The 23,598-nt window shown below is 38.2% G+C and overlaps 1 protein-coding gene across 1 annotated transcript; it reads left to right on the forward strand.

Annotated features, from left to right (window-relative positions):
- Positions 1-5,927: 5,927 nt before the first annotated feature.
- FEM1B (fem-1 homolog B) lies at positions 5,928-21,986 on the forward strand. Its single transcript, XM_016140971.2, has 2 exons — positions 5,928-6,877; positions 15,642-21,986. The coding sequence occupies exons 1-2, from the start codon at positions 6,630-6,632 to the stop codon at positions 17,275-17,277; spliced, it is 1,884 nt and encodes a 627-aa protein (XP_015996457.1). The 5' UTR covers positions 5,928-6,629; the 3' UTR covers positions 17,278-21,986.
- The last annotated feature ends 1,612 nt before the right edge of the window (positions 21,987-23,598 follow it).

Below are 23,598 nucleotides of genomic sequence, written 5' to 3' on the forward strand. Positions count from 1 at the left end.
ATGAGCACATGTAGTAGATTATGTCACAAGAGAGGAATTTAGGACCAAAGTCCTAGCACTTTTTGAGCAAGCAGCAAATAAAGCAAGCAGCAAACAGGCTAGTCTGGTTGTCTAAGTGACTAACTACCCAAACTGCTCAGTATGGAGCAATGGATAAGCCCTGCAATTTGGCACACTCAGCAAGCATGTTCAGGGACATTCAGGAGCCATGGTGGACTGCCTCTCCAACATGTAGTATTGGACCTTGTCACTAATGCATTTATAAAGGAACAGATGTATTACTACATCATCATTTTGCTTTTACATTTTAATGTGACCGGTTTCCTTTATAATCTTACGTATTTTATTATATGCATATAAATACATTATTCCAAGAAGGGGTTGGTAGGCTGAATCAGACTGCCAAAGGGGTCTATGGCACAAATAAGGTCAACAAGCTAAAGATTTTTAAAAATATTTTCACCAACAAGCATTGATATAAAAAGAAATTTTCATACAACTCCATTACTCAGGAAAACCTCTTCGGAGCTCTCCTTGTCTGGAAGGGGAGTGAGAAGGGCCCTGACACCAACTCTAGGAACTAGAATTTGGGTCTCAGTTATATGAACCCCAGCTAATCACTTTGTGCCCAGTTTTTCTCCTCTGTAACACGAGATGCTATTACCTAACTCACTGGCTCACGGACTCAAAACAGAGAGTGAGAAATGTACATTCTTACATCTTGTCCGTGGGAGTGTAAACTGAATATATTTTCTAGAGAGTAATTTGCTGTGTGTACTCAGAAATATTCAAATCTTTCAAGCTAGTAATTCTATTACCATAAATTTATTATTATGTCATAATTAGATATAGAGACAAAACTGTAAGTAAGAAGATGTTCATGGCAGTATTATTTATAATAGTCATATTTTTGTAAACATCTTGAATGTCTGACAATTTAGGTAATGGATGGCTTAAGAAATTGTGGCACATCTATGCTGATGAATGCAGTCATTATGAATTATTATAACAGAATGATTGGTGACATAGAAAATGTTTGTGATTTTATGTTAAGTGACAAAACAAAAAACCTCCTTATGTTGTAAGCTTCTATTTTTGTTTAATGAACTATATATGTATATGTGGGATTAGAAAAAAAAGAGTAGTTGGAAATTTTCTGAAAACATTGCTAGTGGTACAATATATTAGAAAAATTTAAATTTACATCAAAAAACTTCTCAGTATTCCTCAATAACTATATGTTGCTTTGTAATAAGAGAATCAAATTATTCTTAAAAACAAATTAAGATTATTTGTGTAAAGTGCTTTGAAAATCATTGTGCTACACGAATGTTAAATGTTATTAATATTTTTCTGGGACTTTAGAAGCATAGTTGGATTCATGTGTAAATCAATAAATTTGACTGCAAGGAAGATAAATTGGTCAGTGGGCAGCGTTTTGTGCTGTTCCTCCAGCAGGCCCACTCTATCCGCATGCTCCTGCTCCCCTCCCCCTGCAGCTCAGCAGCTGTGAGACCCACCCAACTCTAACCTCTGTTTGTTTTTCTTCTTCCCTTTTATCCACCACCCAGCCCTCCTTCCTCTGGTATGTGCCTGTCTTGTCTTGTTTCCAGGGCTGAATCATGCCTCAGAAATGGAAAACACCTTAACGCGAGGGTCTGTGTTGAGAAGCTGAGGGTTGCTTCAATGTCCACAGTGAGGGTTTCACTGCAGATTCCAGGCTAGAGGGCAGGCATAGACCATGTGTATGGGCTTCTGGGCTGTGGCCCTGATGGAATGCTAAAGCCAAATGGCTAGACACAGGTAAGGAAAAAACCACTCCTTTGGTATGATTTGAGGGCATCCTATGGTCTTTCTCACCCCAGTGATCTCTGGTGTTAACTCACTGTCCTCCGCTTCTGAGATCTCCACCATTAGAAAAGGCTCCTGTTAAAATGTACATGGATCACCTGGGCCAGCACCAAATCCTACTATTAGGCTCTGGAATCAGCCAGGGACCTAGTTAGATCTGGATCCCAACTTCCATACTGCTTGGGGACGTCACTTGATATCTCTGAGCCTGGGTCTCCTCATCTGTACACAGTGACGAAAAGCACTTACATATACCAAGCATATGCTAAGTCCAGTTCTAGGTGCCTTTCTATTATTAACTCATTTGAGTTACACAACAACCTTAACAGGCATGTGCTGTTATTATCATGTCCGTCTTACAGATGAGGAAACTGAACCCCAGGGTGGTTAATTCACTTACTCAAGGTCTCACAGGGTCAGCACTAGGGTCAACCAGGCAGTGTGGCTGCAGAATCTGTTTTTAAAGACCATGTTGGAGAGCCTCACTGTAAGATGGGACAATAGTAACTATGCTTTATTAGGAGCTTATTTAGGGCCAGGCACAATGCTAAATGCTATTCAGGAATTTCTCGTTTATTCATGCCAGTGCCTGGTTGAGGCAAGGACTATTGTAACATGCTAACATCGACCTGGCAGGACAGCCTACTGTCTCTCTATTAAGGGCTGGGCCTTTAGGAGGTTGTTACAGACAAGAAAAGCTAAGATGTGCCCATAAATAACTGTGACTCATGGTAGAATCAGAACCTGGTGGAGCTGGAAGAGAGCTTAGAGATTATCTGGTTTAAACTCATTTTTACTGATGACAGAACTGATTTGCTTTGTTTATTCCCACAGGGTCTGGGATAAGTGAATAACAATAGCGAACAGTGACTGAGTTGCTTGCTTAGTGTGTGTGTATGTGTGTGTGTGTGTGTGCGCGCGCGCGTGTGTGTCCGAGCTTGTCTATCTCATTCAACTCTCACAACAACTAGATAGGAGAGGCACTATTATTATCCCCAATTTACAGATGAGACAGATGCGAAGTTAAATAAGCAACTTGTTCCAAGTTAGGTAGCTAGCAAGTGGTGGAAATGGAATGCTGGCAGAGGTGAGGCTAGAGCTTGAGTGCTGAACCACTGTGCTCTGTGCCTCCCAGTTATAGAAGATGGTTGAGAAATCTGGGAAGAGGGGGCTGAAATAGATAAATCAGAAAGTGCTTTGTAGACCATAAAGTGCTATATAGACATCAGTTATTATTATAAAGAGATAAGACTCCCATGAGGTATAAAGTGGTAGAGAGCTCAGGGCAAAATCAAGGAAGATTTCTAGGATGAGATGGCATTTGGTTTGGATTTAGAACTGTGTTCCTGCAGAGGACTGAGAAATGTCAAGGGTGTGTGTAGGGTGGTAGTGGGGAAGGGTTTCTTCTAGCCCTTCCCCATTAGCATGGGATGATTGGTCAGATGAGCTAGTTGGCACCTTGGCCCAAGTGAAGGGATCATGACCATAGAAAGCCTTAGGTACCTCTGGGTGAGATCCTAGCTAGAGAGAGAAGACTTGGTTGAGGCCATTCAGAGGGGTGACAAGAAAAAAACAACCCCAGGAAGCAAAGTGCTGGAGGTGGGCCCTGTCTTTGGTCTGGTTGAAAGGTTGCATTTTTTTTGTTTGTTTGTTATTAGCAAATCAGTTTCCATCAGGACATAACTACTCACAGTTACATTTTATTATTGTTCATTTGCTCAGTAGCTTTCTGTCAAGAAGAAGGGAAATAGGTCAGAAACACAAGTAACTATTTCTGGGCTTTGGCCTTTGGAAAAGCAGCCTTGTTCTGTTTACACAGTCCCTCTTCAGATTTACACAACCCAACCACAGACATGTCACTTGCCAAGCCCAGGTAAATAGAGGCAAGCAAATAGTCCTGATCAACCAATGGCTATTGAGCAACCAAAGGATCCCAGAACTCTATACTAGGTAACTATGATAACTATAGAAGAAAAAAACAGCTCAAGGCTCCTGACCTTGGCCTATTGGTGCAGAAGTGTATTCCTATCTGGGTGAGGAGGCCATGCAGTGCAAGTTCTGAGTCCTCTGGCATGACTTTCTATCCAGTCATTCCTCCTAGCACCAACCCAGTTACATCACTGAATTGAGGCGTTAGCACTAGGATGAACCTCTTTATCTCACAAGGGTATGAGGAGGAATGAATAGCTGGATGAATCGGGTCTCCTTCAGAAAACAAAACTGAAGGGAAGAAGGGGCCAGTGCCTGGATCCCTTTCTTCAAAAAGTCAGATGGAAGAAGAAAATCAGTTGGAAGAGAGTCCCCAGGTCATACATCTAAATGTATCACTGCCAAGTCCCCAGAGGCAAAAGAACCTGGTTAGCCTGACCAGAATTAGGTTTTCTTCAAACTCTGAAGCCCCAGAATGAAACCAACCAGCTTCCACCTCTTGTCCACTAGCTATTTCAGAAGAAACTCATCTTCGGCCCTCACTTCCAATGTTGTTTTTATATGGTAAGGTGGGGAGAGTATGTTTGTGTAGGGTTCTGCAAATAGGTAAGGTTGTGCTGCAAAACAAAAGAGAGAATTTGAGAAGTGGCCCAAACTCCCAATAATAGCTGGGAAACTGAGGTGAGGCTTTTGTCAATTAGAATTGGAATAGTGAAGTTCAAATGAAATACTTTACGTAAACTTAAGCCTAGCCTAGTCCCTGGGGACAAATAAATGTATTTGTTCGTTCTCTATGGTAGATGTTGTCCTTTGGGTGGGCGGTTAAGGGAGTGGGACTGTTGAGGGGATTTGGAAGTAACTTCCATATCGAGCTTATAGTTTTTATGACTGCTCCAGGAGCTTGATGGCCTCCACTGCTACCATCCTAGTCCAAGACCTTCCCCCTAAATGGCCTTTGCTTGTACTCTTTCGTCTTAGGGTTTATTCTCCACACAGCAGCCAGGGTGATCTTTTTAAAAACACAAATTATCTCTTGTCATTCTCCTGTTTAAAACTCTTCAAATGCTCACATGAAACTTTTATGAGTAGAGTTTAAATACTTAACCATGGGTTATTAGGCCTTAACATGACTTGCATCTTGCTGACTTCATTTCCTATTTATGGCCCCCTCTGCTGCAGCCATGCTTATCTTAGTTTCTGAACTCAAGACTGTTCCCTCCTTAGGGCTTTTGTACCAGGTATTCTAGCTCCCTAGAATACCCTCTATTCTTGTTACATGTCATGGAGGTCTTGACTGACAACATACAGTAAATTAACTCCCCCCATCACTCCATTTCATTTGCTTCATAGCAAATGGTAATAATACTAACTAATCTTTTCATTTGTTTATATATTGTCTGTTTTCCCCACAGCAACACAAGGCTCTGAAGGGAAGGCATGGTATCTATCTGGTCTGTCACTGAATCACTAGTGCCAAGCAGAACCTGGTACAAAACAGATTTCTAGCGTTTGTTGGATAAATGATCTTTACAAACCTTAACAATCTTGTGAGGTTATGGAGAATATCTGAGATTCTGTCAGGCTTAGGATTAGAGTCCTGGTCTATTTGAACACAGACCTCGCCTTCCTTCTCAGGATACCTCTCCCCTTTCCACCTGGATGAGTTACACTTGTCCCTCAACGTTTCTCACACACTTAATACCCCTCTCCAGGCAGGATAGGCCAGACTTCCAGTCCCTTCTCAGAGCCTGGTGCAGTGGCTCTCAAAGTCGTCCAACATTTCAGGAGTTAAGAGAAGCCACCCCTTTCCAAATATGGACCCCTCCAGGTGGCCGAAACTCCCTCCCTGGGCCTCCAGTCGAGTGCAGAGACAGAGGCTGTCCCTATACCATCTATGGTAAAATGAGACGGGTTCCCTAAACCACCGGTAGTAAAGGTTCAGTGCCTTCACTCTGTCTCCGCCCCTAGCTAGGGACCCCCAGGGCCGTGTGAGGGGAGGGGGAGGCTCCAGGCGTCAAGGGCATTGAGGACATCCAGGCCCTAATTGGAGATGGGCCAATTTCGCGCAGCAGAACCTCTCTTTACCAAGGTTTCGTTTGCTAGCCGGTCGACTTTGGAAGAGACACCCCACTTAACCGTCCCTCCCGCTTGCACCCTCCCCCTCCCGGCCATGTCTGCAGAGGCTCGCATTCTTCCTCGCCCCGAGGTCCGGGGCTGCTGCCGCGGGAGCGTTCCGCATCGCTCCTGAGGCCTCCCACGCGTGGAGTTCTGAAGCCATCGACAGCGCCTGGCACGTCTGAGCTCCGGTGGGCGAGGGCCTGCAGGTTTCCTCCAGCTAGGGAGGACGCAGAGCGGAGGCGGAGGCGGAGGCGGAGGCGGAGGCAGTTTCAGGCCTTAGGCCGGGCGGGCCCTGTAGGGTGAGACGCGCCCATCATTCGCCATCCGGGGCGCGCGCGGCTCGACTAGGACCTCACCGGCGACCCGTAGCTCGGGCACGCGCTTGTCGCAGCCCGCAGGAAGGAGGGGTCCGGCCTGAGGCCCGGCACGGCGGCCGCCATGGAGATCCCCTCGGCCCATGGCCCGTGCCTGGGGCCTTGGGGGTGGCCCTGACCGCCCTCCTGCCTACTGGGGCTGAGTCGCGGACGTGCCCCCGGCTGCAGTCCGCCACTTCTGCCTCTCTACCCTCCTCGGGCCGCGCAGCAGCTTGGGCGCGGCGGCGGCGGCGGCGACGGCGCCCTGTTGAATGGGCTGTGAGGGCCCAGGTTTGAAGCGCTGGCGAACGCGGCCTCCGGGGGCGCAAGGCAGCAGCAGCGGTGGCGACCAAACGGGTGTTGGAGTTGGCGGCGGCCATGGAAGGCCTGGCTGGCTATGTATACAAAGCGGCCAGTGAGGGCAAGGTGCTGACCCTAGCCGCCTTGCTTCTCAACCGGTCTGAAAGCGATATCCGCTATCTGCTAGGCTATGTGAGCCAGCAGGGAGGGCAGCGCTCCACGCCCCTCATCATCGCAGCTCGCAATGGCCACGCCAAGGTGGTGCGCTTGCTGTTAGAACACTACCGGGTGCAGACTCAGCAGACTGGCACTGTCCGCTTCGACGGGTAGGTACACCCCAACTCCAGCCTCCTCTCCCACGCGCGCGGACCTACCACTTTACGGGTCCTACCCTTACTCTTCTTCATGGGGGTATCACTTCTCCCTTGTTGTACCTCTTCCATCCCCATTAATGCCTACTTCATCTTCCAGGGTAAATACTCCATCCCATGGTTTGCTGCTCATCCTCATCGGCCCCTACATCCTATTCTCTCTATAGGAAAATGGCCACACCCTCTGTCTTGACGCCTGATCGATGTTCTTTAGATAGCCTGTGAAGAAGCAGTATGGAAGAGGTGGCTGCCTTTTCAGGTTTTACTTTTATCAGTATTGAGGTTGTAATCGAGATCAGAAATGAACGAGGTCGGCAATTAACGTTGAAGACCTCTGATGAGTTATTTGGCCAGCTAATTTTTACCCTTGCAAGTGAGTGGTCCTGTAAAGCCCTCAGTGGGTTTCTGGGGCTTTAAGGTCAAAATAAGCCCCTAGAACCAGAAGCAGCTCCAGCCTCTTGAGAAATTGTCATGCAACCATACATCCCCAGACATTCCGACTCTTCCACATTGCTGGGGGTAGATAAGTTGACTGCAAAAATGTCACTGGACCGGGTGTAGCAGATGATGCCATTATTAAATTACATGTTGTCCTGTGATGTTGGGAAGCTTGATAATTTACTGTTACTGGAGGTGAGGAGTTCAAAAATTTAAATTGACATAGTTAAAATTTGCCCTTTTGTTTTAATTGAACATGTTTTTGGGGTATGATAATGTTGAGCCAAATTTGTAGGTTTAATATCCTCTTTTATGTGCTGGGTGATCATAAGTATTTTACAATGGCATAAAGATTTTACTTGATTGATTGCACTTGTTTTTGTTGACTTGTGCCAGTACATAAGCAAGTTATTCTGACATTTTTTTTTTGAGGCGGTTGTGGTCCAAGCGTAAAAATATATATCTCTAGTTTTAGTTATTAAAAACTGCTTGGTTAAAACCTGATTTAAAAAGTCACTTCTTGAGGATGACTAAGGCATTGTTGAAATTTGACAGACTCCTTTTTAGGTTTAAATAATAAAGGCTTTTTGTTATGTTTTAGATTAGAGGAAAATATTTTAGAGTATTACATTTTAATGACATGATAGCCCATGGTAGTGGTTAATCTCTGGTACCACTTCTGTATACATTAAGGAGATGGTCTTTCATGTTGACCAAAGATGGCAACCTGATGCAGTTTGCTTTCCTATACTGGCTTCTGTGTCCTTTCTATTGCTCTCTGCATTCCTACAGCCTTATACCCAGAGGAGAGGAATGAAGCAGAATGACCTCTGAACTTCCAGCAGCATTCCAAACCCATACATCTATGGGGATATGAATCTCTGCAAAAATAGTTGCTGGGAACAGTGATGCTAAGGAACCTGCTGAACCCTATTTGGAGAGAGGAGAATAGTGGCAAAAAACAGTTTTAAAAAGCATTTGGGAAGGCTTTGCTTATCTTTCTTAATTATTAAAGAGAAAGGTATTTTGAGGTAGTAATTAAAAGAACCTGAAATGACTAGAAATGTAGCATTGAGTCTAGAAAGTAACTTACCTTGCCCAGTAATCTGCACTGGCCAGTGACATTAAGGGGTGCAGTGAACAAACATTTATTGAATACTTTCTCTGTGGTAGGTTTTGGGTATACAGAGATGAATAATACACTGTTCTCACTGTGGAGGAAGACATTCTAGTTGGGGGCGGCAGGAGAAATAGGTATATCAATGAGAACTTGCAGATGCCATGCCATTTAGGATTATAGAAATCATTCGGACTACTGAGAGGGCACAGGAAGAGGAAGTGTGCTCAGCATTTCCTGGGAGAATCAAAGAAGGCTTCACAGCCTTAAAGGATAGCAGAAAGTGAAGAAGAGGGCCAGTAGTATGGTGCACTTGCAATGACAAGTGGTCAGTGCAGTTGCAGAAAGGGATTCAAGCTGGGGAAATTAAGAAAGATCGTGGGACACTGGAGAGAGCTGGAGGCCAGATTTTGATGATCCTTGTGTAAAATATTAAGAGTCAGACTGCAGTCAAATATTTGTCATTTGTGATTTTGTCTGAGCATTCTTTAATCTTTTTTGTTTATGGATTGTTAAAATTATCAACTTATTAGCTGCTATGTTAAAGTAGTGTAGTATGTATTAATTAAATAACTATTATGGGCCTAGCCCTGTGCCATATTGTGTGGAAGATACAGAAAAAGTTTTACTTGTGAGGAGCTTACCAATTATAACAAAGGAGAATTGGAGTTCACGGCTACCTTTCTCCCCACTCACACCACTCTGTGAGATTACTTTTGCATTTATCCCAGTCATTTTGGCATTTTAAAACTAGATAGAGTGTTATTTGCAAATGTCATGATTTCACTTTGTACTCATTCCAGACATTGTGAAAATGTTAGCTTGAATGAGGTGTTCACAATATGAAGCTCACCCATTCCTTTGGGGTAGCTTTGAGGTACTTGGTCAACCCCCCATCCTTAGATTTTATTGGCTCTTGAGGCCCATGGCCAGGTGAGGCCAAACTGGTTCTCTGTGCATGCTGAAGTAGATTAATGTTTCCCAATTTTTAGTCATTTTTGTACCATCACGTTTTTTTGCCAAATTGTTCACAACCTATCCTGTTATTTGCCTAATATAGATATTTTAAAAGGTCTCACTTAAGCAACAGTACTTGTGGGGTTGGTATGGTGTGTGTGCGTGTGTTTGAGAGAGAGACATTAAAACATTAAAATACCATTAAAAATTTAAAGTCTATGTTCTACCTGAAAACATCTGTAATACCTTAGAAAACAAAATGGATTCATAATAGAGCTTTTGGGGGGTAGGGAACACCCAGGTAGATTAAACTTCACAATGATACTTGAGTCCTTGTTCACATTTTTAGGAGTACATTCGATATTTTACTTATGGCTTAATATATGAAGGGCAAAATTGACATAGATGAGTGGACAAGAAGACAGGTTACATGAATGGAAATGAATGAAGAACCTTTAGTTGGAGAATGGGAAGATGTTAAGAATGTTATAGCAATGGAACAGAACAAAGGAGAAGTGTCATGTGACCATGGAATATTGTACTAGCTTGAGCTTTGAGGGCCTGACTGCTCTGTGCCAGAATTTGTGGGAACCCCTGTAATAGAAGAGGTTTTCAGACATGGATGGGAAGGGGAACAGGACCTTTGGGAATTCTGAGGCTTTTTGTTGCGTATTCTTACTTTTAAAGTCAGGGTTAGTACTAACAGTTTTAATGAATGTCCAGGTAGAAGAAAGGCGTGAGGGGCATCATTTGACTTCATTTAGAAAGCCATTGCCAGTATCTTTTTCCAGGAACTACATTCGATCTAATAAATGATTTTAAGGACTTTGGTTGAAATAAAGTGCTGATTATTTACATGTAATAGATTTTAATTTCTCTTTCAAATGCTTGAATCAGACTTTTATTTCATATTGAACCAGGAAATAGCTGAGCTTTAGTCTTGTGATCAGAAATATCTTTTATCGTGAAATGTCTCCATCATATGATGCATACATTTAGTTTAAAAAGGTGAATATCAGATTATAGTTTCTTGATTTTTAAGGTGAGGGTTTGCATTGCAATTTTGGATTGAGTCTAGAAAGATCATTGTTTTATAGTGCTTCTATAGGCACTAAATAAATAATTGCATTAATTTTTTATATTTTTATTTTCTATTATAAACATGTTTATATTTTGTTTTGAGACAGCATATGCTTCGAATTCTAGTTGAATTTTATAGACAAAGGAATGTCTTAGATGTTAGGATCATAATCCTCTTTAATCTGTTTTATATTTTTGTTTAGACTTAGAATTTAAAAATGCAGTACAGCTAATGTTTCTGTAGGACTAGTCATTTTAAAATACAGTTTGTAGTGAATTTGTCATAAACTAAAGAATTTTAATTACCTCAGTGAAAACAGATAATTGAAACTTTTTTGAGGCTTCTGTCATACAAAAATAGAGAAAAATGGAAATTATTAGGCTTTATCAGGGAAAATATTAAACTTATAAAAACCAAGTGAAGTATATACTTGTAATTTAATTTTTACTCTTACATCATTCTTGGAAATTTGATTGTCAGAAAAATATTTTAATTACTTTCATCTCCTTTTTAATCTTTAAAATGAGGGTCATATTTATCTTGTATTGTTATTTCTAGAGTTACAGATGATGTATGTGAATGCCTACTTTAATGTAATGTTTCTTGAGTTTTAGATAGTTTAGGTTCATGTTCCTGGCATATAATAATTTTATGTTTTTAAAGGTGTAAGAAAACATTGTAACTATGTAAATATTATTAAATAGTAACTGTATTTTTAGGTTATATTAATAGTTTGAAAAATGCTTTTTAAATCGAAACAAATGTTTGATAATGACATGGATTATGAATACTTATATTTGATGCATTTTATAGTTTCTAAAGGACTTTTGTGTTTTAAATCTCATGTAAACCTTTTAGTTGTATATCTGTAAAGTGGGCATATTAATGGTATCTACTTCATAGGATAATTGGGAGGAGGGTCTTATGAGAATTAAATTAGATATATTGCATATTAAGCATTAGTACTTGGCACGTTGGAAATATTTATTAGTTATTTGTGTTTATTTAAACTTTAAATTGATTTGTGCCTCTTTTTTTGTTTTTGTTTTTAACTATCTATTTTTAGTTAAGATATGGCATTTAATAAGATGAATAAATCTTCAGTGTACAGTGTGTAATTAATCACCTTCTAGATCAATATTTACAATGTTTTTATCACTATACAAGTTTCCTTGTGCTCTTTCTCAGTCAGTTGCCCTCCTTTCCACTCCCAGACATAATGATTATCCTGCCTTCTATCACCATAGATTAGTTTTGCCTATACTTGAACTTCCAGTGAATGGAATTATAACAGCATACTCTTTTCTGTGTTTCCTTCCCCCTTACTGTTGTCAGAGTTTCATCCGCGTAGTCGCATGTATCAGTAGTTTGTTTGTTTGTTTGTTTGTTTGTTTGTTTGTTTAATGCTATGATTCCATTGGAGGAATATATGGCAATTACTTATCTCATTGACGAATATTTTGGTTGTTTCCAGTGTTTGGCTATTATGAATAAAGCTGCTATGAATATTTTCGTATAGGTTTTCTGGTGTACATTTGTATTCATTTCTCTTCAGTGTATACCAAGGAGTGGAATTGCTCTGGATCATTGAGTTGGTCTATGTTCAACTTACATAGTTATTGCCAAACAGTTTTCCTAAAGTGGTTGAACTAAATTACATTTCTACTGGCCTTTTCCACCAGCAATGGGAGTTTGCTTAGCTCTACATCCTGGTCAACACTTAGTATAATCATGTCAATCCTATTAATTTTAGCTATTCTGGTGGGTGTGTATTGGTAACTACTGGTTTTAATTTGCAGTCCTTTGATGCGTAATTATCTTGAACATCTTTTCATACATTTATTGGTCATTTGGATATCTTCTTTTGTGAAGTATACTTCTTCGGTCTTTGCACCTATTTTTTAAATTAGATTGTTTGCCTTTTCTTATTGATGTGTCAAATATATCCAATGCAAATGTCTTCTCCCTGTGAATCTATTGCCGATTCACTTTCTTCACAATTTCTTTTGATGAATAGAAGTTTTAAATTTTAATAAAGTTTAATAAAATGAAATTTTTTCTTTTATGGTTAGTTCGGTTTTTGCATTCTGTTTTAGAAATTGTCATCAATCCCAAGGTCACGAAGGTAGTCTTATTTTTTTTAGAAGCTTTTGTTTAACTTTTCATATTACATAGGTCTATGCTACTTCTCTAATTTTTGTGTACAGTTAAGGTTAATTTTTTTTTACCTACAGACATCTAGTTGCTTCAACACCATTTGTTAAAACCATACTTTCTAGCAGGATTTCACTGGAGTTTTTGTGATAAATCAAGTAACTCTGTATGTGTGAATCTATTTCTGGAGTTTTTTATCTTCTTATTTGTTCTACTGAGATATTGGTCTATCCTTGTGCTGGTGCCATACTATCTTAATCACTGTAGTTTGTCTTCCAATTTTCTTTTTCTTTCAAAGTTATCTTGGTGATTCTAAGTCCTTTGTGTTTCTATATACATTTTAGAATTGACTTCTCGATTTCTGCACGTATGTGTGGATACATGTCTGCACGCGCGCGCGCGCACACACACACTTGCTGGATTTCGATTTAGATTGCATAGAATCTATAGATCATTTTGGGGGAGAATTGATATCTTAAAATTACTGACTTTTCTAAACTACGAACATGGAATATTTCTCCATTTATTTAGGACTTCATCTCAGGAATGTTTTGTAGTTTTTAATGTAGAGAACTTATATATTTTTCAATAGATTTATTCCTAAATATTGATATTTTCTGTTGCTGTTGTCAGTGGTATTTTTGGCAGTGAAAAAATATTTTGAACTGTGGATATAATGACAAAAATGTACAAAGTGAATTTTAATTGAACTGAATTGTTTGCAGAAGGTATAATTGGCAACCACTAAAATGTATCATGGATGTAATGTCTTATTTTCTTGATTCATTCGTTAGTTTAAAAAATTAGCAGTTAAATGGCATTTTAAATATAAAAATTTGAAAGACACTTAAGTAGGCTTCTATTTTTTTCGAGGTATAGCTTCCCTGTAGTAAAAAGCACAACTTTAAGTGTGCAATTTGATGAGTTTTTTCCTAAGTATCCACCCATGTAGCCACTATCTAGATCAAGGTATAAGACATTTCCAGTCAATCCTATACCCTTCCTCCATAGGTAACTACATATGTAACTTTTAAGGCTTTGCTTATAAACATTTGTGTCATATTGACAGTGAATAAGTAGTTGCTTTTGAGTTATTATAAAGTGGGTTTTTTACTTTCAGCAGAAATAATAGATAGTGTTGTTTTGGGGGTATTGTTAATTGGGGTTAAACTATGATGTTTATATTTTGCCAGAGAGATTGTACTCTTTTTTTTTTTTCCCCCACTTCATGGGAGGTTTAATTTGACTTATGTTATAAGGTTGTATAGTGAGAAACTCACTAGTGAGGTGTTTGGTAATTCATTGCTCTAGTGAATATTACTTTTGATTGACCTTTTTCCTTCATAATTCCACGTATGTATACTTATTTTATTGGTTCTAGCACAGTAGATCTGAGCAACTCCTGCAAAAATCTACTTTTAGGTCTGATGATCAAGAATAGGATGAAAAGTTGGGAAATGGAGGTTGGGGAAAAACTGAAAAGGTCAGAAAGATTGGCCTCCTAGCAAGCTGATTTTATATAAGTGGTGAACCTAGCACTTCTTAGACACTCAGTAAGTAAGTGGTGACTATGAAGCCTCAAAGTCCAATCATTGACTGAAGCTCAAGGAAGATACCTCCTTGGTTTTCGGAAAGCGCTTGTTGTTTCCTGCTGTTAGTATTTTTTCCCCAATGAATTAGTTGAGGAACACACATAGACACACAGTATACACATACACACATATACATATAGATTTTTTAGACTTTTAAATTGATGTATAACATATAGAGACATTATTTAAATACATTAATTAAAAGTGTATATACAAATGTTTCACAAAGAACATGTTTGTTTAATAAAGTCCTTTTTCTGCCATTCACTGCCTCCCCTCAAAGGTAACCAGTATCCTGACTTCTAACGCTACATATACGTATATAAATGTAATAATATAATATAATATGTACTATGTTCAGTTGATTTGCTCAGCATTATGTGTATGCGATCCACATTGTTGAAGGAGTGGTAATTGTTTCATTCTCTTTGCTGTATAGAGTAAGTATAATATTTGATTAGCTTAGATAATCTTAGGGCAAAGTTCTGCTTAAATACTTTTCTCCTCAAAGCAGTTTCTAACATTGTTAATGTAGGGATTGGGAGGCATTTTTACTAGAGAAACAGGTACCCAAGGAATACTAAGAAGGAGGAATATGCTGTGCTCTCTTAAGAGCCAGTGCATCAGCTTGGTGGTAAAGAAGTTACACATCTCCATACATTTCCTCTATGTTTTCTGAAATTTATTTACTTTTTTTTTTTTTGGCAAATACATTTAGTTTATTATTAAATGGTATTTCAAAAATATCTCATTATTGCCTTTTTTAAATGAGTTAAATATAAAAGTCAGAAAAATCTGGTAGTTTATTTCTACATCTAGACATGTAGAAGCCATAAAATGGTTTTCACAGTATCATAATACTTCACAACTTTGTCAAAAATTTAGATATTAGATACAGATATGGGAATTAAGGATGTATCACAAGAAAGCATGGTAGGAACCAGTTCTGAAAATAATAAGTGCTAACCCTTATTTGAGGAGTACACTTACTAAGATTGAATATTAATGAGGCATAATTAGTAGGTGCTTTCAAATAAAACTGTCTAATTTTTGAAATGTCGAAAATGCCAGTGTATGATCATTTGAAGAAGGGTTGGAAATCGTGAAATTTATTTATTTTTGCTAGTAGAAATTTTTTTTTCTTTAGGTTTATATACTTCGGTAATAACAGTAATAGCTAATGTTTATAGGACTCATACTAGGTACAAGTACTATGCAAAGTGATTTACTTTAACTATTTGATTTTATTTTCACCAAAACTAATGTTTTGTTAATATTCTGTACTTTGAAGTTTTGGTCAGTGCAAATGAATACATTCTTTAAACTTATGTTAGGGTATGTGGCTTCCAGTTTCTAATTCTTTGTTCTTTTCACAAATAGATATGTCATTGATGGTGCCACTGCTCTTTGGTGTGCAGCAGGAGCAGGACATTTTGAAGTTGTTAAACTTCTTGTCAGTCATGGAGCCAATGTGAACCACACTACAGTAACTAACTCAACTCCCCTGCGGGCAGCTTGCTTTGATGGCCGACTGGACATTGTGAAATACTTGGTTGAAAATAATGCCAACATCAGCATTGCCAACAAGTACGACAACACCTGCCTAATGATTGCAGCATATAAGGGACACACTGATGTGGTCCGATACCTTTTAGAACAACGTGCTGATCCTAATGCTAAAGCACATTGTGGAGCCACAGCATTGCACTTTGCAGCTGAAGCTGGGCACATAGACATTGTAAAAGAGCTGATAAAATGGCGTGCTGCTATAGTAGTGAACGGCCATGGGATGACACCATTAAAAGTGGCTGCTGAAAGCTGTAAAGCTGATGTTGTCGAACTGTTGCTCTCTCACGCTGATTGTGACCGAAGAAGTCGGATTGAAGCTTTGGAACTCTTGGGTGCCTCCTTTGCAAATGACCGTGAGAATTATGACATCATGAAGACATACCACTATTTATACTTAGCCATGTTGGAGAGGTTTCAAGATGGTGATAATATTCTTGAGAAAGAGGTCCTCCCACCAATCCATGCTTATGGGAATAGAACTGAATGTAGAAATCCTCAGGAACTGGAATCCATTCGGCAAGACAGAGATGCTCTTCATATGGAAGGCCTTATAGTTCGGGAACGGATTTTAGGTGCCGACAATATTGATGTTTCCCATCCCATCATTTACAGGGGAGCTGTTTATGCAGATAACATGGAATTTGAACAGTGTATCAAGTTGTGGCTTCACGCCCTGCACCTCAGACAGAAAGGTAACAGGAATACCCACAAGGATCTTCTTAGATTTGCTCAAGTTTTCTCACAGATGATACATTTGAATGAAACTGTGAAGGCCCCAGACATAGAATGTGTTTTGAGATGCAGTGTTTTGGAAATAGAACAGAGTATGAACAGAGTAAGAAATATTTCAGATGCTGATGTCCACAATGCTATGGACAATTATGAATGTAATCTCTATACCTTTCTGTATTTAGTGTGCATCTCCACCAAAACACAGTGCAGTGAAGAAGATCAGTGCAAAATTAACAAGCAGATCTACAACCTGATTCATCTTGATCCCAGAACTCGGGAAGGTTTCACCTTGCTGCATCTAGCTGTCAATTCAAATACCCCAGTTGATGATTTCCACACCAATGATGTCTGCAGCTTTCCAAATGCGCTTGTCACCAAACTCCTGCTGGACTGTGGTGCTGAGGTGAATGCTGTGGACAATGAGGGGAACAGTGCCCTGCATATTATCGTTCAGTACAACAGGCCCATCAGTGATTTTTTGACCTTGCACTCTATCATCATTAGCCTAGTCGAAGCTGGCGCTCACACTGACATGACAAATAAACAGAATAAGACTCCGCTAGACAAAAGTACAACTGGGGTATCTGAAATACTACTTAAAACTCAAATGAAGATGAGTCTCAAGTGCCTGGCTGCCCGAGCAGTTCGGGCTAATGACATTAACTACCAAGACCAGATCCCCAGAACTCTTGAAGAGTTTGTTGGATTTCATTAAGTGACTGGATGTGTAAAATCGTTTAATGTGGTGCTAAAAAGTAAAGAACTTTAATCACAGACAATAGAATTATGTGTTCATAAATTCTACTTCTCTTTCCACTACCTTTCTCTCTTTTCATCCTTCCTTAGTTCTGTATTTTGTCTTTTTGCCTCATATGGTAATGGATTGCAGATACACTTTAAACAAAGCCACATTGTTTAGGTGTAACTAAGGTGTTTGAATATTGGTTACTTAACTATTTTCTTTTTTCTTTTTGTAAGGAATGAATAGAAAATATTTTGTTTATGCAATAAGGAACATTTATGATTTGAAGTTGATAATGTTGAAAACTGCCTACAAAAGTATTTCTGTTAAGCCTTTGTCAGCCTGTTATCCTTACAGCAGGTTTGAGGATTTCATGAGGAAAAACGACTAAAAAAGAACACTAAAAGTAATGGGATGCAGGTGTTCTGCACATGCCAAACTGCTGTAGGTAATTTACATTCTTCCATTATTTATGTGGAGTGATAACACATTACACTAGGAGGATTTAATAAAATATAGCTGCAGATTAATCTGAAAAATATGCTAATAAATAATAGTTACAAATTTATAAAGTTAAATCCATTGAAATTGTTGCATTATGTTAGGTGACATATACAAAGTAGTAATAATCTTAAAGTAACTTTTCAGAGAATATTGGTGGACTATTTGCCTTTAGGCTTTGAATTCTAAAATTCTTTGAAGTCTCTGTTTTAATATAGTTTAGTTTATCTAAATTGCAGCAGTCTGCATTTGACTCATCTCACAGACATGTAAAAATTATGAATGCTGTGCTTTTTGTGAAACAAATTGTCATATATAGTTCCACATTTTATTTTATTTTTTTGTTTCTCCCTTTCCTTCCCTGTGGTATCTTTTAAAATTTGGAAACTCCTTTTCCAGAGGGCATTATTTTTGCCTCCCCAAAAAGGTGTGTATGACAGATGAAAAAGAACCAGGATATTTTTTCATTTTTTCACTTTGTTTACTTAGTCTGTAATAAGAAGTAGAAAAAAATCACTAGTCTGGTATAGGAAATTAATGTTTTTGATGATGAAAATAATTTGCAATGCCACTTTGAAAGATATTTCTGTCTGAGAGCTGCAGACTTTTCAACCACAAAATGTCACTTATTCTGACAGGCTGTACAGAGGTCTTTATGATTTTTGTTTTGTTTTGTTTTTTTGTTTAAATGGCAACATTTTAAGTGTCAGACTAAAAGTGTATTCTGTGACTATCTTTTAAGCATCACAGAAATTCAAGTAAAGGGTACACACCTATTTTTATTAATGTTAAAAATGATAAAGTAAAATTAGCTATAACTGTATTTTTCTCTCTAGTGCCAAATGAATGCCTTAGCTACTCGTTAGTGCATGGTACTGTAAGTGAAGATCTACAGCCTTTTTTTTTTTTTTCCATTAATGAAAAACATAATGATGTAGCAACATCAGATACAAACTTAAAAAAAAAAACCTGAAAAGTTTCAGTTTTATGTATGAATATTGCTCTTTGAAGTATAAGCGAAAGGTTGCAGTTAGATCAGTGTAAAACATAATGACCAAGCCAAAATCTGCACCTAGGGGCCTTAAATAAAATGGTGATACCCCACAAAATGAAATACTTTGAAGGGTGGGAGGGACTAGAAGGGGGAACTTTAAAAACTTTTCCCTCAAGAGTACAAGATACTTTTACAGCTACCGTAGTTATACTTCATGTGTCTTCTTGCCTCAGTTAGGAATGTTTTGATGGTAAATTATGTCATGGTAATATATTTCTGTTTTCCTAACCTGCAATTTTTACAAGTAAGATTGTTTGGATGTTTTAAAGGGAGATACTTGAGCCCTAATTTGAAAATTATTGGCCTTGATCCTCCTGGTGTGAGTCAAGGAAATGCTTTACCTTGCTTTTGGCAACTCTCATGGACTGAAAGAGAAAATACACCTTCTCAAGGTGAGTGAATCACGCCTTTCCACAGTTCAGACCAGACCATACACATTTGAGAAAAGGCCTGCTTATTTGACAGTCTGAGGAATGGCTATGACTCTTGATATTTAGTTGGTTCCATTATTAATGTATATGATTTTTAAACACCAAAACTTAAAATGTTGGATAATGTTGCATGTTTTAAAAAACATTTCATTGCGTTGGCTACCCAGGACCATCACTGTTTTAGATATTTTATAAAATGAGGATAATAATTATATGTATATATTTAGACATCAAAATTTAATAATAGTGTTTTTGAGAAGGGAGGACTGAATGCTAGAGAAAGTAAACCTGCTGACTGAAATGTTGACAAAGTTGGAGAAATAATTTGAAGACAGTGGAATAAACTACGAACTCTGCTAATGGTAACAGATTTTTTTTCTTTTTACGATAGTATAGTAGTACATTGTATACTATATTGCTTAGGATCTAATTCTGTCTTGTAAAATAAATCCAAATTTGTATTGTGAAACACCTGTATAAAACCATTCTTGAAACAAGTGATCTACATGCCTGTTTTTTATTTGTTTTGGTAGAATTATTTTAAAATGTTTAGCCAAACCCTTCCCAAGCTTAAGTTTTTTTGTTGTTGTTGTTTTTTGTTTTTATAAGAAAAATAGGCAAGAAAGGTGGTAGTTTTGTATCTCAGCTCTCTGAGAACTTTAGGCTGTCCATTTTCCAGCCTTTTTGTCATTTTATTTCTTATCGGTAAGATTATGCTTTGGGTTGTAAGTCTTTCTTGATAACATTACAAATTCAATCAGAACTTCTTTGTCTTGATCAATAATTGTCATAAATTTGGTTGAACTAGAGGCCCAGGTGGATGAATCCCTGGGTAAAACATGCGAAACCTAGCTTGGTTTTGTGCTTTTGATATAGTTTGTGAAATTGAGTTCTCAAGTTTAGGTAACTACTTAACTCAAGGAATAGGCAGCGAATCTATCCCCTCAACTGATAAAGAAGGAGGGCATTTTTGGCATAAGAACTCTGACACAACATTGTTTTTTTTAGTCTACTCTGGATTGCTCTAGTAGGCCACAGTCTAAGGTTCTTTGCTGTGGGCAATTCCAACAGACAAACATCAAAAAGCAAGCTTTGGTCTTGCTGGTTTCCAGGAAGGGTTCGTTTCATGATACAATCATTGATTAATATCTAGTAATTATGAGAAACTTAGATATGATAGCACTATGTAAAATAAAATATGATTTGGAAGCAGCAGCTCCTTGAGAATGAACTCTGCATTTGGCAAGTGTTTTTGAAAATTGAAATCCCAAGGGAACAACACCTTGTCACCAGTCTCCATTGCAGTCAAGGCAGCTCCTTCATAAATAAGACCATTTTGGATTATTCGAGCAGAAGCATTTTGTTTGTTTGGACTGGGGCAGGGTGAGGAGTGAGTTGCTGGACCTTAGATTACAGTTTGCTGGTTTTAGAAACATTGAACTAGTGAGTGGATGGAAAAAAGTATAAAGGACTTGTTTTTATGATAGATTTTCTGTAAAAATCTTAACTTCTTTTTCAGGCTAGCCAGATGTATCAATATACAGATGACTATGCTATTTTCCTTACCGACTATACTATAACATTAAAATGGGTTAAAGAAATCTAAACTCTGTTTTTACTCTATGAAAATTTACTAGTTCAGAAGATTCTAAGCTGTGTGCTCATTGCTACTGTGAAAATGCACAGCTCTGCTTTGGATACTCTCTCTGGAAAGTAGAAAGCTCCCGGTTACGTATGGTTCATTGCAGGGCTTTCTTATACATTTCTGGCAGATTTGCCCAAATCTTCAGATGGGCTGGGTTATATAGCATTCCCTCCCCCAGGTATGGGATCTAAAATAAATACTACGCTGATAGTGGTGATAGATATATTAATTTTTAAAACTATAAAGTAAATGTGGTCCCTAGTCCTAGGTTTGTGGTGTGTTCCTTTGTGTTAACGTGTAGGGAAGGGACACTGACTTGATGGTTATGGGGAGTGTATCTTGATGTGTGTGCAGGGGTGCGTATTGCTAAATTATTAACAACTTTTCATTTAGGGGGGTGAGTCACATGATGTATGGCCTAATCAGAAAAATGAAGGAGCAAAGATGCAAGCTTTGCCAAGTGATGAAGTGAACAAGGTTTTGTATCTTTTTTTTGTTGTTTTTTTTTGTTTTGTTTTTGTTTTTGTTTTTTTAATCAAGTGTTGTAAAATCTATGCATGGCTTTTTTGTTATTTCTTAGTGACTGGTAGAGGAGAAAATATGAGGGGAAAAGCCCTCAGCTTTGCTAACCAATCTTTTCAGAGGTACATAATTGGGGAGTAAAATCTGACTGGCCTAACGTGTTGAAAGATCCTGTCCTTTGTAATATGCACCCCATCCCACAATCCTCCATGTAAAGGAACTAAATGGTTGTATTATAGTAATTCACTGTGATTTATAACAAACCAGTGATGTCATTCTATTGTGCACTTTTGTCAAACAAACCATTTACGTGACTTTAATAAACTTAGTAAACTTGCTGACTGCACCAGAGGTCTATTAGTGATTTATATATTGCATGACATTTTCTATTTGAGTTTGACATGTAGAATTGTTTTTAATTTCATGGTAGTCTACAGTCCTAATAGCCCAGCTAATTTGAAACTAACAATATTGCTGTGTAAAAGGAAAAAAATGGTGTTTGTGTTCAGTAAATGTTTGAAAAAATTTACCTTGAAGTTTGTGTCTTTATTGTTGAGTGTGCTTTAGCTGAGATGATCTTTGGCTGAATTCATTTGGGAAAAAAATTGTTATACATGTGCATGGGGAAAGAATTCAGATAGTAAAGAAAAATTCAAATAGTAGGGGAAAAAGAAAATTCCCTTTTCATCCATCTCTGTCTCCCATTTGGACTATTCAGAGGGTAATCACCTTTACTAGTTTTTTGAGTAGCTTCCCCCAATTTTCTGTGCATACATGTATTCTTTTCATTTTTTGAAAATACAAGTGGACTTTTACCTTTCTTCTGCATCTTTTTAATTTACTATATCTTAGGTTCCCGCCGCCCCCCCGCCCCCCGCCATTTTGGTGGTGGCGGTGATGGTGGTGGTGGTGGGTGTGTGTATAAACAACCCATAGCATTTCTGTGGGTGTTCCTGAAATTTATTTAACCAGGTCTTATTAATGAACTTTTAGGTTTTCATTGATACTCCAAATAATGCTTAAGTAAACATTCTAATATACTATATTCACAGAACAAATTCATTCCTAGCACTGGAATTTCTGGTGACTAAGATCTTGATAGAGGTTATCAAATTGACTTCCATCTCCCTACACCCTTATTGCCATCAGATATTACCTAATCATTTGGTTTTTGCCAAGGTGATTGATGAAAAATAGTATTTCATCGTTTTGATTTGCATTTCTTTATTATGAATGAGGTTAACACTCATATTTACTGACCTTTACATTTCTTTTTTTGCTTTTGGCCTACGGTCTTTTTCTTATTAGAAATTCTTTGAAAGTTTAAAGAAATTTTCTCTGTCATATGACAGTTTATAGTTCGTTTTTTGACTTTAGTAGTTTTTATAGCAGAAGTTCACACTTTAAGGTAGCTAGACTTGTTTTTTTTTTTTAAATGGATTCTGAGTTTCGTTTTTGCTGTTTATAAGGTTGTCTCCATTCCAAGGTCATGCATAAATCTTTTTTACCTGTGTTTTCTAGTCCCTTTATGGCTCCTTCCTCTTTTTTCCTTCTTCCTCCTTTCCTCTTCCTCAGTTGGTTCACAAAGCTTGTTGGCACGCTTAGACAAAATTGTATTTTTCTAGTTACCTTTGCTTTGAAAATTGGTGTGCTTAGTCCTGAGAGCAGACGGGTTTGCTCCTGTCTCAAGCAGTGGGAACTAACTGTTGGAAATCAATGCTTATTAAGCACCTACTGTGTGCCAAGTACTATACCAGGAATGTGCATACAATAATAAAAAAGACTTTCTGCCCTTGGTAAGCTGCTTGTCCAACTGAGTGCCCGCCCTTATTTGAAATCTGATTTTTTGTTTTTCTTCAAACTTTAATTTCCCAAATAAAATTTTATGATGGTACTTTCTGATTCTGGTTTGGGCCACTTTCTGAAACATTTCAGAAAACATCATTTGAGTTGCTGCTTGCTTTTTCTTTTTCTTTTTTTCTTTAATGTGGCAGTACCAGGAGGATAACGACATACAAAACTAATGAGAAAGAATGACTCCATTAAGGAATGGTACCCTATCACTTTTTTAAAAAAATAAAAAAAAAAATATTTTTCTGCTCATACTCTACCTTTGCTAGGTATGTGTTAGCCTGTATCTT

This window comes from Rousettus aegyptiacus, unplaced genomic scaffold, assembly GCF_014176215.1.
Source record: "Rousettus aegyptiacus isolate mRouAeg1 unplaced genomic scaffold, mRouAeg1.p scaffold_m13_p_3, whole genome shotgun sequence".
Lineage (NCBI taxonomy): Eukaryota > Metazoa > Chordata > Mammalia > Chiroptera > Pteropodidae > Rousettus > Rousettus aegyptiacus.